This window comes from Cydia amplana, chromosome 19 (genome assembly GCF_948474715.1).
Source record: "Cydia amplana chromosome 19, ilCydAmpl1.1, whole genome shotgun sequence".
NCBI lineage: Eukaryota > Metazoa > Arthropoda > Insecta > Lepidoptera > Tortricidae > Cydia > Cydia amplana.
In genome coordinates, this window is record NC_086087.1 from 10,619,301 (window position 1) to 10,635,634 (window position 16,334).

Consider the following 16,334-nt stretch of genomic DNA (forward strand, 5'->3'; position numbering starts at 1 on the left):
TCATTTCCCCCACCCCTCATGCCCGATCCAGTAAAAATACTCGATTCATGTTTCAAGTATATCTGCTGCTCGCTCGAAATTTGTGACCTCAATGTTGTTGCAGGAGCTCCTCGAGGAAGTGGAGCAGGACGAACAGGACGAGCAGGCGTGCGCGGCGGCGGCGCGGCTCGGCGGCGGGCGCGCGCGGCGCGGCGGCGGGCGCGGGCGGCGCGCGCTGCCGCACTCCAACTCGCTACAGGACCTGGTGGCCGCGCTGGCCGCCGAGCCCGCGCCGCGCCGCGCGAGACACAGCCACCACCCGCCCGCGACCGTGTCCGCGAGAGCCATACACGGCGGCAGTCTGCCCTCCGGCGTCGACACGTGTACTTTACCATCAACTCTTTGCATGACTGTGGCTAATACATTCTGTGTGGAAAGAGAAGAGTCGTGTATGGGAACCCAATACATTTCACGACTCTTCTCTTTCCGCACAGAATCTATAGATGGGATGTGCAAGTTGGCGATTTCCTGGAAGTTGGAAGTGTTCTCAACATTTTCTGTACCGTGGCGTACCGTGAACTAACCAAGGCGTGGGCGAATTCAGATCGGCGAGTCCCTTAATTTTCTTTCAAGGTGTATTCAAAATATAAAAAAAGCGGCCAAGTGCGAGTCGGACTCGCCCATGAAGGGTTCCGTATTTAGGCGATTTATGACGTATAAAAAAAAACTACTTACTAGATCTCGTTCAAACCAATTTTCGGTGGAAGTTTACATGGTAATGTACATCATATATTTTTTTTAGTTTTATAATTCTCTTATTTTAGAAGTTACGGGGGGGGGGGGGGGACACACATTTTACCACTTTGGAAGTGTCTCTCGCGCAAACTATTCAGTTTAGAAAAAAAATGATATTAGAAACCTCAATATCATTTTTGAAGACCTATCCATAGATACCCCACACGTATGGGTTTGAGGAAAAAAAAATTTTTGAGTTTCAGTTCGAAGTATGGGGAACCCCAAAAATTTATTGTTTTTTTTTCTATTTTTGTGTGAAAATCTTAATGCGGTTCACAGAATACATCTACTTACCAAGTTTCAACAGTATAGTTCTTATAGTTTCGGAGAAAAGTGGCTGTGACATACGGACGGACAGACAGACGGACAGACAGACAGACATGACGAATCTATAAGGGTTCCGTTTTTTGCCATTTGGCTACGGAACCCTAAAAAGGGTTGCCTCCCATGGGGGCTCAAGTGCCCTGGACGAGAGGCCTCTTCGCCCACGCCTAGCTACGGCACTGTCTCTAGACAATTTAATTATATTTGGAGTATGACACTAATAAAAAGCCATTTATCGTCGCGCTACTAAATCCGTTACATTTTACATCAAGATTTACTTTCTGGTCCATTTTGTGCCACAGAAGCTCGCATTTCGTTCGCTTCGTATTAGCAAAACTCACAGACAAGACATCATCTAGACTGAGCATAGTAGCGCTACCCCCAAATGCCACAAATATACGGTAGTTTTACTCCATCTTCGAGTCAAAGTGTCTTTGTGTGACGTCCGTGTCTTTGAACGGACCAATCACGGCACGGGACTCGCTCACCTCGTCCCCCGCACCCCAGTATTTTTGGCAGCATCGGTTTCATGAAATAATTGCTCTAAACTCCGTCTAGAGGATTCCTAGTCTAATTTAAAACTAGATATTTTCCTTGGACACGACACGGCTCACACAGTTTTGCGAGCCCGTTCGTCAGTCCGGTTTGCGGGTAGTCAGTGTAACTCGTTAGCTTATTAATGAGCCTCTCGTGTATCACGCGAGAGGCAACACTTTTCACACGTCTGCTTTCAACAGATGGTCCATATTTGCACTCCTTTAGTAAAATACGTGGTATAGATGGTGAAGCAAATCTTGTCAGTAGAAAAAGGCGCGAAATTCAAATTTTCTATGGGACGATATCCTTTCGCGCCTATTACATTTTTTTAAATTTGCCGCCTTTCTCTACTAACCAAAATAAGATCTGCTTGACCATCTATACATGCGTCTATCTACGTGTATACCTATTTACCTCTGTTCTACCTATATTCTATATTATATATTTGTCTGTATACGTAATAACAGGGAAGAACCGGACACTTCAAAATCCCACCCGCACCGTGATTGGGTTATATGGCCTTACCTATTTCGATAAACGCCGGATAAATGGCTCAGTTTGAATAATAATGTTAAGTCGATAAAGTGAAACTTTGCAAATTTTATATTGGATACTAAAACTACAGCGTGAATAGTGAACGCATAAAACGACTGGTCAGATTCAATTATATCCTTATCTAAGATAGCCGACATATTGATTAATTAGGTGGCCAATGAACTATGGACATTTGAGTTACAGTTCAAATTTGTAGGTAACAAAAGCGTGAATATTTGCCTGGTTAGGTAATAAACGATGTAAATATAATATAGTCGTAGTATTTAATAAATATTACACCACCAATACCTATCCATAAATGATTACGCTGTGTTACGCTCTCGTAATAATTCGCATTGTATCTCATTACACTCTCCGCCGTAACACTGACGTCAGTTGTCTCCTACGCGATCAGCATTAGCGTAGGTGGCAGCCTGGCAGCCACAGCCAGGTTTACTCCCAAGGGATGTGACAGGAATAGCTATGTGTTTAGCTCGAAATTCGAACAACTTAAGGGTACATGTTGACTGTTGGTTGTCCACAGCGTTTCTTCTAAGCGAAGAGCCGATGCGCGGCGCGGTGGCGAGCACAGTGGGCGGTGCGGAGTACGTGGCGACGGTGCGCTGCGTCAACCCCAGCCCGCTGGCCGAGCGCCGCGTGTCCGCCAGCGACGCGCACTGCCCCGACACCGACGCGCTCAACAGGTGAGTGCGGGCGGCCGCAGTACGTGGCGACGGTGCGCTGCGTCAACCCCAGCCCGCTGGCCGAGCGCCGCGTGTCCGCCAGCGACGCGCACTGCCCCGACACCGACGCGCTCAACAGGTGAGTGCGGGCGGCCGCAGTACGTGGCGACGGTGCGCTGCGTCAACCCCAGCCCGCTGGCCGAGCGCCGCGTGTCCGCCAGCGACGCGCACTGCCCCGACACCGACGCGCTCAACAGGTGAGTGCGGGCGGCCGCAGTACGTGGCGACGGTGCGCTGCGTCAACCCCAGCCCGCTGGCCGAGCGCCGCGTGTCCGCCAGCGACGCGCACTGCCCCGACACCGACGCGCTCAACAGGTGAGTGCGGGCGGCCGCAGTACGTGGCGACGGTGCGCTGCGTCAACCCCAGCCCGCTGGCCGAGCGCCGCGTGTCCGCCAGCGACGCGCACTGCCCCGACACCGACGCGCTCAACAGGTGAGTGCGGGCGGCCGCAGTACGTGGCGACGGTGCGCTGCGTCAACCCCAGCCCGCTGGCCGAGCGCCGCGTGTCCGCCAGCGACGCGCACTGCCCCGACACCGACGCGCTCAACAGGTGAGTGCGGGCGGCCGCAGTACGTGGCGACGGTGCGCTGCGTCAACCCCAGCCCGCTGGCCGAGCGCCGCGTGTCCGCCAGCGACGCGCACTGCCCCGACACCGACGCGCTCAACAGGTGAGTGCGGGCGGCCGCAGTACGTGGCGACGGTGCGCTGCGTCAACCCCAGCCCGCTGGCCGAGCGCCGCGTGTCCGCCAGCGACGCGCACTGCCCCGACACCGACGCGCTCAACAGGTGAGTGCGGGCGGCCGCAGTACGTGGCGACGGTGCGCTGCGTCAACCCCAGCCCGCTGGCCGAGCGCCGCGTGTCCGCCAGCGACGCGCACTGCCCCGACACCGACGCGCTCAACAGGTGAGTGCGGGCGGCCGCAGTACGTGGCGACGGTGCGCTGCGTCAACCCCAGCCCGCTGGCCGAGCGCCGCGTGTCCGCCAGCGACGCGCACTGCCCCGACACCGACGCGCTCAACAGGTGAGTGCGGGCGGCCGCAGTACGTGGCGACGGTGCGCTGCGTCAACCCCAGCCCGCTGGCCGAGCGCCGCGTGTCCGCCAGCGACGCGCACTGCCCCGACACCGACGCGCTCAACAGGTGAGTGCGGGCGGCCGCAGTACGTGGCGACGGTGCGCTGCGTCAACCCCAGCCCGCTGGCCGAGCGCCGCGTGTCCGCCAGCGACGCGCACTGCCCCGACACCGACGCGCTCAACAGGTGAGTGCGGGCGGCCGCAGTACGTGGCGACGGTGCGCTGCGTCAACCCCAGCCCGCTGGCCGAGCGCCGCGTGTCCGCCAGCGAGGCGCACTGCCCCGACACCGACGCGCTCAACAGGTGAGTGCGGGCGGCCGCAGTACGTGGCGACGGTGCGCTGCGTCAACCCCAGCCCGCTGGCCGAGCGCCGCGTGTCCGCCAGCGACGCGCACTGCCCCGACACCGACGCGCTCAACAGGTGAGTGCGGGCGGCCGCAGTACGTGGCGACGGTGCGCTGCGTCAACCCCAGCCCGCTGGCCGAGCGCCGCGTGTCCGCCAGCGACGCGCACTGCCCCGACACCGACGCGCTCAACAGGTGAGTGCGGGCGGCCGCAGTACGTGGCGACGGTGCGCTGCGTCAACCCCAGCCCGCTGGCCGAGCGCCGCGTGTCCGCCAGCGACGCGCACTGCCCCGACACCGACGCGCTCAACAGGTGAGTGCGGGCGGCCGCAGTACGTGGCGACGGTGCGCTGCGTCAACCCCAGCCCGCTGGCCGAGCGCCGCGTGTCCGCCAGCGACGCGCACTGCCCCGACACCGACGCGCTCAACAGGTGAGTGCGGGCGGCCGCAGTACGTGGCGACGGTGCGCTGCGTCAACCCCAGCCCGCTGGCCGAGCGCCGCGTGTCCGCCAGCGACGCGCACTGCCCCGACACCGACGCGCTCAACAGGTGAGTGCGGGCGGCCGCAGTACGTGGCGACGGTGCGCTGCGTCAACCCCAGCCCGCTGGCCGAGCGCCGCGTGTCCGCCAGCGACGCGCACTGCCCCGACACCGACGCGCTCAACAGGTGAGTGCGGGCGGCCGCAGTACGTGGCGACGGTGCGCTGCGTCAACCCCAGCCCGCTGGCCGAGCGCCGCGTGTCCGCCAGCGACGCGCACTGCCCCGACACTGACGCGCTCAACAGGTGAGTGCGGGCGGCCGCAGTACGTGGCGACGGTGCGCTGCGTCAACCCCAGCCCGCTGGCCGAGCGCCGCGTGTCCGCCAGCGACGCGCACTGCCCCGACACCGACGCGCTCAACAGGTGAGTGCGGGCGGCCGCAGTACGTGGCGACGGTGCGCTGCGTCAACCCCAGCCCGCTGGCCGAGCGCCGCGTGTCCGCCAGCGACGCGCACTGCCCCGACACTGACGCGCTCAACAGGTGAGTGCGGGCGGCCGCAGTACGTGGCGACGGTGCGCTGCGTCAACCCCAGCCAACGATGACAGCGATGTTAGAAGTCACATAAAATATTGAAAATCCACCTACTTCTTAATTCTGACCGTTAGGTATTTTATTCTGGTTAGATTGACAATGTGCATGCATGTGACTGATTTATATTGCAGTATAATTTAAAACCGTAGTAGTACAGCAAGAAAGTTGTAATTCAACAATTCTAAATTACGATCCCACTAGAGGGGTTATGACTTAAACTTAAATAATCCTTATTCATAGTTTTTACATAGTAAAACACCGCTGCGCGATAGTATTGGTCTCGTGTGGTGACCGCTGACCGGTGACTGATGGTGTTGCAGGCGTAGCAAGCCGGTGTTCCCGATGTACACGGCGCGTGCGACGCTGGAGATCGGCAGCGGCAGCGTGTGCTCGGGCCGCGCGGTCACCACCACCACCGCCTCCAACCAGGTGCGTACCCCCCCTCCCCACACACCAGGTAACACCCCCCGACCGCGCGGCCCGGAGCCGGCCCGCCGTGTCACGCCACTGACGGCCAGAGACCCCAGAGGGAGGAGCGCCCGCCCCCCGGACCCCGCGAGAGACAGAGACAGAAGCTTCTGGCACGACAATGCGTGTGTCGACAAATGGTATCGAGGTCTCGAGGCTTACAATGCACCGCTGGATTGCCTGAGCGGCGCTATGCTCGACAACAAAGACTTTTATAAAAACGAGCAAATCGACGATTACCATCAAAACTCGCCACATCGAAGTCCTGTCAAATTACCTAACAATTCTATCGTTACGTCGCGCCTTATTTTAGTATCTAAAGATAAATACATTCCGGTAGCTAGTGAAAACCCTTATGAAAAGAAACATTATTCGGATAACCATGACATACCTAAAATGTTAGATGTAAAAGATGTTGAGGAAGCTATGGCTAGACAAGCATATCGTGAGCGTGTAGGAAAAGACTTAGTCGCGCCGTCTTTAGTATCTTGTAATCCTAAGAACGTTAGGAGTATGTCGATAGGCCCATCTTTGCACGTTAATATCGATAAAAAATATCAAAACCCAGGCACTAGTGACACCCGCGATAAGAATAAAGATAAATCTAATCGTAATACGCGTAATAGAAATGAACGCAATGCGAATGTCAATGTCGTCACTGATAAACCTGCACCGGCCAAGCCCGATAGTAGTAAACCTGACAGACGAAGTGAAATGAGTCATAGTGGTATTAGTAGTGCCGGGAAAACTAGGTCGCCTTCGCCTCGAACACGAAAATCCGAAGTTAATCGTAACTCATCCAAACGAAATAATATCGAGGATAAAAGTAGCAAGGATAACGACCAGGAAAAGCCTCGGAAGGATAAAACGCAACTAGAAAAAGACCCAGTTATTATGAAAGAAAATTCTCAAAATAATATTGAACTAACTAAGATAGAAAAGGCTGAAGAGAAAGAAAACCCTATAATAGAAAACGGTGAAGGGAAGGAACATCCTACAATAGAGGACAATGAAACAGGAGCAAAACAAATAACTCAAAAAAGCTTCTTTGATTTTGTTAAAATGGTGGCTGATGAAGAAAATCAGCGCAACGCTAACGATGACAACATAAGTTTCGTTGAAATGATTATGACAAAAGACGAATCTCGAACTGACGCAGAAAATACTAAACCTGAAGTCAAAGACACAAACCTTGTTGAAATGGTTTCAATGGAAAGTTCTCCTGAAATTGAAAACTCAAATGAATTTTCACTATTCATGGCGAATCAACAGCGATTACTTCGAGCTATAGAATCAAATAACTCCCACGACGAGCATAGCAACGAGACTTGTATTCCCGAAACAGAAACTTCCAAAAACACTGAACGACCAGAAGACCAAGAGATGCCTAATGTTGAAACACCCACCGTAAATCCATTTATACTCACAGTTGAAAGAGCGCTTAATCCAGTCTCTGAAATGGACTGCTTTGATGATAAGGACTCTGAAACTAGCGGCACAGAAATGGTGGACATGAGGCGGGCCAGGACATCCGACTACGCGCAGGAACTGCCCGTCAACGCGTCCTATTTCCTAACGCTTTACAAACGCTTACTCACATCCTCCAGTAACATAGATAACACAGTAGATATTAAACCCAACGAGGCCAAGCCGCCGCTCGTCGCCCTCGACTCCACGGCCAAGCTGCCTAAGAAGAAAAAAGACAAAATAACCGCCCGCCTCGCCAGAAAGCCGCACAACGAGAACTCGAACAAGAAGAAAGACATCATTAGAAACGCGCTTAAAAAGCTTTTTTTCGATAACGTAACGCAAAGCGATAGTGCAAAGCTGCCCAGCAAAGCTACCACAAAAGAGGTAGGAATTTGCGCTATAGTGATTGTGTTTACCTTTGAAAAATGCAAATTTCTAAGTGTTACATATGTCCGCAGGTCGATTCCGCTATACCGTTTAGTTGCATCACCAGTCCGGAGGTGGTGGCGAGCTGCACGACCACGGCGTCGGCGCAGGCGGCGGTGCCCGTCGACCCAAAGGTGACTCATCCCGCGTACCTTCACTCACATTTACCACACCATTTGCAAGCATTCGAGTCTCTGTCCTATATTTTTCTTCCCGTCATCATAGCTTTGTACCAGCAGCTTTTTATCAACTAAAATTGGTAAAAACTTGATAGAAAATCACATTTCTAGCTAATAATCAAATGTTCACAATGCAAAATGCACAGCACGACAACATTAAAGGCAACATTGCAAATTCTAATTGAATTTTCGCATATTCTGATAAGGTTTATTCAGAAATATTTTCCATCTCCGCTTTAGAACTATTGTACGGATTAATTCACCATTTCGTTCATGAATTTCATGATATTGATGAATTAGTCGATCTCGTGGTCGTGTCGTGTTGGGTATTTTCATGCGATCCGCGTGTTTGCTAAGTGATTATCATTGTGACTAAATTTAAATATCACACGCAAAGATAAAAATTCCAAATGTGATTTGTGCTAAATGGGAGAGAATAGGTCTTATGAAAATCTAGGTGCGGTGAAAACTATAGTTCATTCAATATTAGGTAGTTAGCATGGTTCAATTTAAATGTGATCAACTACATATTACAATCCTAAAAAAACTTATTGTACTTAGTTGTAAATGATAAACTTTCATTTACCTTCACCTAAATACTTTAGCTATAAATAACACCAACTTGACAATTATTTACGTTGAGTGTCGATTGTCAAGGCATCTAATAATGGACGAGTTCAAACCATACATCCAGGCCAAAAATAAATAGTGATTACCATCCAAGGATCAAATTTCTAAAATTGTAGTACAAATTGTAGATGACAGTTGTCAACTTTGAATAAATGTCATATACTAAGAAAAAGTGACCAAGGCCTCCAGTGCCCCAGGCTGGAATCGAACCAGCGTCCTCTGCTATCGCGGCAGGTGTCTGAGCCATTCGGCCACCGGGCCACAGCGGCATAGGTCGAATTTCTCCAAGTATATGCACTTCTTACTGAAGGCTTATGGCGCCCCCAGTTGTCAGTTATACAAGTTGTATTTCTCGTTTACCGCTGAGTTTTCTCTTCGTTGTTCACTTGTTTTGTTCATCTGCAAGTGGAATAAAGGGAGAATACAAGTGAAATACCCCGGCCACACACTCGACGAATGGCAAGGGAAGTAGGCAGAGACGTAGGTACCTAGCGTGGCCGCGTTACTCGTCATCGGCCACAGTATTTCCCTGCCTACTTCCCACGCCACTCGTCGAGTGTGTGGCCGGGGTAATATGGTTCCTCTACACGATGGGCCAACGCCGACCACTCCAAGGGACGCAGCCATGCGGTAGAATGAGATAGCAATATCACTTGCTCCCTCTAACGCATAAATGCGTCCCTTGGAGTAGCCGGCGTTGGCCCATCGTGTAGAGGAGCCAATAAGTGATAAAATACAACTTGCCGTCGTACAAACTAAGGAGCGACCGCACAATGTTATCAGTGTTCATTATCAACTTTAACAAAACGAATTATACGGCTTTTTAAAATGGCATTAGACATACATAGTTGATGTCAGTTATGCGTGACTGACAAACATATTACATTGTCGATTGGAATCAACTATGAATGTTAATAGGTAGTTTTTTTTTGTAAAAATGGACTAACATTTCAAAGGGAACACTTGTAAAGACCTATAGACTAAAGCGGCCCACTGATTACCAGTCCGCCGGACGATATCGGCCTGTCAGTTGTTCGGAACTGTCAACTTTTTCTTCTAACTGACAGGCCGATACCGTCCGGCGGGTTTTTAATCAGGGGGCCTCTTCAGAAAATATCGTGTATCGTTTGACAGCTGAACGCTATACGGCGATTACGGCGCCATCTATAAAAACCGAGAGTTGCCTTGCCAATCCTATGGTTAGCCATCGCTCCATGGCCGGCGGTTGTTCGTGTTTTATTGACCGCACTGTAGCTTCTATACACTCTCCGTTGACGTACGGATCCGACGGACCTCTATACTTGAAGCGCTTTCATTGGATCTTCTTTCTTTGTTTTGTCGGAATATGTACCTATAAGTATCATTTGTACAGATTTGCTTTTCAGAAATTGTCGTCTTACACGGTTTACGAGTACACAAATCTAATCTAATAGGTTATCTTTTAAATGGTTAACTAGTTGTAACTACTGGGGTTTTTGTCCACCACTGAAAACGTCTTAGAAAATAGGTTTTACATATTTCCTCAGTCTAAATAATTCCCACTATTCCCAGTTTTTAATGTTCGCACAACTAATTCCTCTATTCTAACTCGTTCACATTGCTATATCGTATACAGTCCACAAACCTAAAGTTGTCCTGTTTCTCATTGAATTCCTAACAGGTTAACATGTCTACATTGTCTGCAGTTATTACTACAAACACAGTTTTACTGATGATGAACTTCAATTTGCTTACAGAGTTTAAGATTGTATTGTATCCAACTTAAGTAATAACCTGATAACTATTACTCCGCAATCTCTCTTTCATTTGTCGAAGAGAGCTATTGACCAATCAAAGTCTTCGGCGGACCACTTCGTTTGTCTATTTGTCTCTCTATAGTTCGAATATGCAAGAGCGAAACTTAATTGACATATTTGACATAATGACAAAAATTACAACTTTGTTGTGATAATGTGTGGGGTTTAACGCTCAGCGCTCTGCGTACCAATATGAAACAGGTTGTCTGAATGGTAATTGGTTCCGACATTTTATTCTTAAGTTTAATTTCAGTTTTATTTTACCTAATTAAAATGTAGGTTTATAATATGGTCGATGTAAATAAACACCTCCTGTTAGACTTCGAACTTAAAGTTATGAACAGCTATGAAATGAGCAGGGGTCTCCAATATACCTACTATAAAATATTCGGTGGGTACAGTCCGACTAGCATAAGTAAAACAATATTGAGGTCGTTAATCGGTCCTAGGTGCAATGGTCCTGAATCTTAGCTGCTACCACTTAGGGCTCATTTAGACGGTGCGAGAACTCGCATGCAAGTCTCATTACATTGCGTCGTTTGATCGGTCGGCTGAATTGATGTCACCTCAATGGTCCGCAATGTAACTAAAATCGTATACGAGTTCGCGCGCCGTGTAAATGAGCCCTTATTGATAGTATTTATGCTAGGTATATGTAGTTAGGTTTATGATTAAGTATTGAGGCGATCAGTAAATGGGGGTTTCGTTTTAAAAAGTGAAGTAGGCGATCTTCCCTTGCGTTTTATAAATTCGATTGAAACCGGCCCTACATCTTAAATCAGCAAGTTAGTTTCGCCGAAACTAGTAATTTCCCAGCGCAAGGTTCAACGAGTACGCCAAGTTTCAACGATTATAAAGTTATTAGTATTACTCACTGTTTTTTTTTTACTATAATAACGAAGAGGTAATAACGAATAGCTAATAATTATAAATAATTCAGGACCTTTCAATATACATATGGCGCTCTTTTTGTATTATTTCCTTCCAAGGATGTTTGCACTCACGACCTTCCCTGTTTTGTGTCGAATTAAGGGGTGAGGTAACCTTACGTAGGTCGCCTATATTTGACTTTCATTTTGACACGATCATTCTAAAACAAGTGTAGTTTGGAGACCCCTGAAAGCATTGCGAATGTATGTCGTTCGTGTGGTGGCACTCGTGCGCGCCAGTAACCAGTACTAAACCCGTGTTGTTGGGAGCAGCCGGCGCGCAGCATGGCGGCGTCCACGTTCAACGGCGCGCCGCTGCCGCGCGCCGGGCCGCACTTCACCACCGCCGCCGCCGAGCTGGAGTTTAAACAGGTCAGTTGGTGGCTCAGTCGATAGGTGGAGCTGTACAGGCCGCTACGTCGCGCTGTCGACGTATATGTTGGATTGTTGGAGTTATTAATACCAGGCGGCGTAGCACGGTCGCGTTTTTATCGCTTGTCACCATGCCTGTCACGTTCTAACAAGTATGTAAGTGCGAAAGGGACGCGCATAGTGATATGCGACAAAAATGGAACCGTGCTGCGCCCGCAGCTATTATCAAAAGTAATCCGATCTGTCTAATAAATACGTTACTTACGTGTAAATTACTGTATTGATTTTAAATAGAATTTGGGATAAGGAGAATATGTGAACCCTAGGGGTTATTCATAAATTACGTCGTAGTTACGGGGGGGTGTTAAAAATCGTCGACGTAATTTATGAACAGCCCTCTAGGAAATTTTGGGGATATTTTGATAGTTTTAAAACGGCCACTAAATTTGCATTATTCATTATTTTCACGGACTGTTTGTGTAACAAGTTAGATTATTATACATTCTTGTTTACCTACTACTAAGATTGCGAATAAAAATATGTTACGGCTGAAAAACTAAATTTCGAAGTTGCCCCTGATTTGAGCTTATTTTTGTATATTTCAGAAATCCTTGGACGAGAACGGCAACTCGGTACAGGGGTTCAGCTCGCCCCAATCGGGCTCTAGTCAACAGAAGAAGCAGCGGAGAAAAAAGTCTTCCAAAAACGAGACCGTCATCAAGTCGCACCACATCGACGGGTACCAGGGCAACAAGGACCTGAACGAGGTGCTCCGGTTCATAGAGTCCAACGAGCCCGAGCGTCCGAAACGACACGACGATAAGAAGAAAAGGTCCGCGGAAAGGCGCAAGGATAAACAGCCCCGGGCGTCGAGCCTCGACGACTTGTCCCGCGCCGCGCCGCCGCCCGCGCGGCCCGCGCAGCCCGCGCCCAAGCCCGAGCGCCGCTCCTGGGGCGACGAGCGCCAGCCCTTCTACTTCCGCGACCCCAACCCCGAGCCGGACCCCGAGCTGACCGACTTCCAGACGGTTACAAAGAAGCGCAAGCCGCGCCGCCGCGCCGACGAGCCGTCGCCGCGGCCGCCGCGCCCGTCGCCGCCGTCGCCGCGCGCGCGCTCGGACCGCTCCAACGACTCCAACGACGACCTGGACTCGGTGCACTCGCTGCCGGCGCTGCCGTGCCGGCCCGCGCCGCCGCCCGCCAGCTACGCGGACATCGCGCGCACCAAGCACAACATCCCGGACCTCATCGAGAGCTGCAACTACTACGGCGAGGGCGCGCCCGACCCGCCCGCGCTGCCCGACCCCAAGCCGCAGCCGGGGGACGCCGATGGCTATCCGGGTGTGTATCATACTCCTAAGCTAAAAAGCGGTATTTTCATATAGTTTTCTTAGAAAATACGGCCTTTTACCTTAGGAGGGTAGCATACGTATTTGCTTATATGCATGCTCGCTATCGGTTTGGACGGTATTCCATCTATCCAATATCTTGGTCCAATGTGTATTCGCGTCATACATTATGCTTAATGAGAGAGTGAGACGCGATGCACATTGGATAAAGAAAATTGGACAGGTGGAATACCACCCTTATACGCCTGTCACGAATCACACGACAGGTTTCAAGCGGCTCGACACTGACTGATATATTAGTTAAAAGCTTTGTTTCGACTTGAAACCAAACCTTCTGGTTGCTCTTATATTACACGCACCATTCAAAACGTTCCTGACACTGAATATGATAATTTTAAAGATTAAAAGTTGACTACGATCATAGAGAAAAAAATACATAGCGTGCTCACTCCATACATCGGTTTTAGTACCAAAAAGACTATTAGCATCTAGCATCGAGTAGCGGAACTATCAGTACTGCTACTTGACTAGATGTAGCACCGACCGGAAAGTCTTATGCTGTTGAGATAAGATTTTCCGGTCGGTGCTACATCTATTGTCAAGCAGCAGTACTGATAGTTCCGCTACTCGATGCTAGATGTAGACACTGAAATTAATAGTCTGAACTGATGTATGGAGTGAGCACTCTTGTCTTACTATATTTCTCTATGCTACGACAACGATCAAAGCGAGGAGAGTGTTAGAAGTTCGGTGATTTTAATAATTACTTTCGTACGTTATCTCGTCGCAAATGTTAATATTTCGTTTCAAACTTTATATTCTCATAAATGTCATGAATTTATCTTTTGAATTTATTTATTAATTTGATATCGTGTTCTGGTGTTCCAGCGCTGGACCCTCGGCCGCGGCTGCGCAAGCAAGGGGGCGGGGCCCGGGCGCGCAAGGAGCAGCGGCGCGAGGCGCCGGACGTGGTGGCGTCGCGGCCGCCCGTCATCCTGCTGGACTCGGCCGCGCGGCCGCGGGACATGGACGGCGTCACGTTCGGGTTCGACATCGACGAGCGGCTGCTGGGCGCGCGCCGCTGCGACCTGCTCGCCTGCGAGCCCGTGCCCGTGCGAGCTGGCAACGCCGCGCTGCGCTACGTGCAGCCCGCGCCGCCCGCCGACCTCGCGCACCTGCACCAGATCGTCGACTACGTGGGCACAGGTTAGCATTGAGTCCCAGGGAAGTTGCCAGGCAAAAAACGACCTTAAAGTTTTAACATTAGAATTGGTTTTTGATTATCATTGCTGACCCGATATCTGACTGAATCTTGGAGGATATAATCTAACGGAGACGCCATGTCTGTAATTTTCTGTACAAAACAGTCTGCCGATTTTTGCGGGGGAGGGGAACGTCAAATGTATGCGTAACGTAAAAATAGCCATGACAGATAAACGTCAGTCCATACATTGTGTATGACCGTTGGCCGCCTATTTTCGACAGAGGGGAAAGCCTGTTAATGGCTACTCCGTTTAGTTGTATCCTCCAAGGACTGAATCGAGATCAAAAAAATAATAAGAACATGAACTTGACTAGATTTAATATTGTAAGTGATGACAGTCTCAACTAGACCCTGGCTACGTTTTTGCAGTGACAATGCATACATAACAAAACCCATAGGAGCGCCGTACTTGACGTAGTACTTGGCATGAAAACATAGCGTGATCGGATTCTGAAAAGGAAAAATGCCCGTTATTACTAAACTAGCAAAGTAATACCACTTCTGAATAAATTCAAATGCTTAACCTCTCGAATGCCGGAACGTGGATCTGCGCCGTAAGTATTGAATTCTAATTAATTCATAATTAGAATTCAATACCTACTATCGTGGATCCGCGTTCTGGCATTCGAGAGGTTAAATATCGAAAGTCTTTATTAAATGATTTGCACACAGTACGGTATTGTTTTTGACATTTATTTTATAATCTTTATTCTCATTTTCAGCATGGGAGGACGTGGTGCGGTGCAGCAGCGGCAAGGTTCGCTACTTCAGCGAGTGAGCGCGCACTAGCGCCGACTAGTCGCTTAGTCAGATCACTACAGAACTACTGGAACAGTCCCACGAGGACTCGTGTGCAGTGCAGTGCAGTGCAGTGCAGTGCAGTGACAGTGTAGTGGGGGTTGCAAACCCCAACCGCCCAGCGGCCCAGTCCAACTTCGAGCGTATATTAAGTGTTTTCGCTGTGATTGTAAAGTGACTCTATTTTCGCTTGTAAATAAGATGTCCACGATCTATTCTGAGCATTTATTGCATTAAATTAGCACTCGGAAAGTGCCGGCGACATCGGAGTCGGGAGTTCGGGACCCCCTTAGATAGACTTGTTGAACTTCTGGAAATGATTGGCAGGAGAGGGTCTCGGGACCAGGGGTGTTTCGTTTCAGTTGAGCGTTTGTTTCTGTTATGTTTATTGTGCTTGATTTTTGTTATGTAATCACAAATATTTGGTAGACTTTCTCTAACTAGCCACTGTAGAACTCACAACAGTCTGATTTGTTATGTATTTCTAAGTTTCACCATTTTAAATTGTAAATAAAATAAAGATCTTATAAGGTGTATCTAGCCATATAAATTTAACTGGATCTTATGTGAAAAAAATATAACAATCTTAACCGATATATATATATTTATAAAATGGAAGCTAACCTTATTATTGTGTTTGAAGGTTTGACCAAGCCGTGTATTAATCTAATGATACATATTGTACATAGAGCAGATGTTTGTCTGAAGCATGTCCACACACTCGCCGCATTTACGTTAACAGCGATGATTGAAATAGCTTTCTGTGGCAGCGAGCGAGTGTTAGCTTTGTTCTGCCGTGTCGGCTGCCCGAGTGTCCGCCGTACTAGCCATGCGCTTTAAAGTGCGTCCATATCTGGCGAACGCGCCATCTTAGTACTATGCGCTGCGCACGAACAGTGCGAGAGCGATTCGCGAATAGGGTTGCCATACGTCAGGTTTTCCCCTGACATATATAATTTGTCAGGATTCTGGGGGGACTTGGCAAGTGTCAGGGTTTTTAGAAACTTGAACTAACCACTAAAAGCTAGCTAGAGTTGGGCAGAGCAAAAGGGAAATTAATGAAGGTTAGCTACAGCATATGATGGCGAGTAATGGGGCTAATAGCACGCGAAATGTTTTGTAATAAGGGATTTATTTTGGGTGAAATTTTTCATACGGCAACCCTCTTCATTTACGGCGCAGTCGCCAGGTCTGCTGCGTACCTGTAGATGCTAATCGTTTATGTTTGTTCCTATAGGTCATAACTGTCGC

At 49.6% G+C, this 16,334-nt stretch overlaps 1 protein-coding gene across 1 annotated transcript in view; it reads left to right on the forward strand.

The window, feature by feature from the left end:
* Window positions 1–15,322, forward strand: part of LOC134657161 (uncharacterized) — a 56,244-nt gene extending 40,922 nt beyond the window's left edge. Inside the window, exons 3-10 of the mRNA XM_063512714.1 lie at window positions 104–362; window positions 2,714–2,873; window positions 5,723–7,724; window positions 7,799–7,900; window positions 11,574–11,672; window positions 12,278–13,013; window positions 13,910–14,227; window positions 15,008–15,322. Coding sequence (XP_063368784.1) covers window positions 104–362; window positions 2,714–2,873; window positions 5,723–7,724; window positions 7,799–7,900; window positions 11,574–11,672; window positions 12,278–13,013; window positions 13,910–14,227; window positions 15,008–15,063 — 3,732 coding nt within the window. The 3' untranslated portion in view covers window positions 15,064–15,322. The remainder of the gene's footprint in view (window positions 1–103; window positions 363–2,713; window positions 2,874–5,722; window positions 7,725–7,798; window positions 7,901–11,573; window positions 11,673–12,277; window positions 13,014–13,909; window positions 14,228–15,007) is intronic.
* Window positions 15,323–16,334: the final 1,012 nt, after the last annotated feature.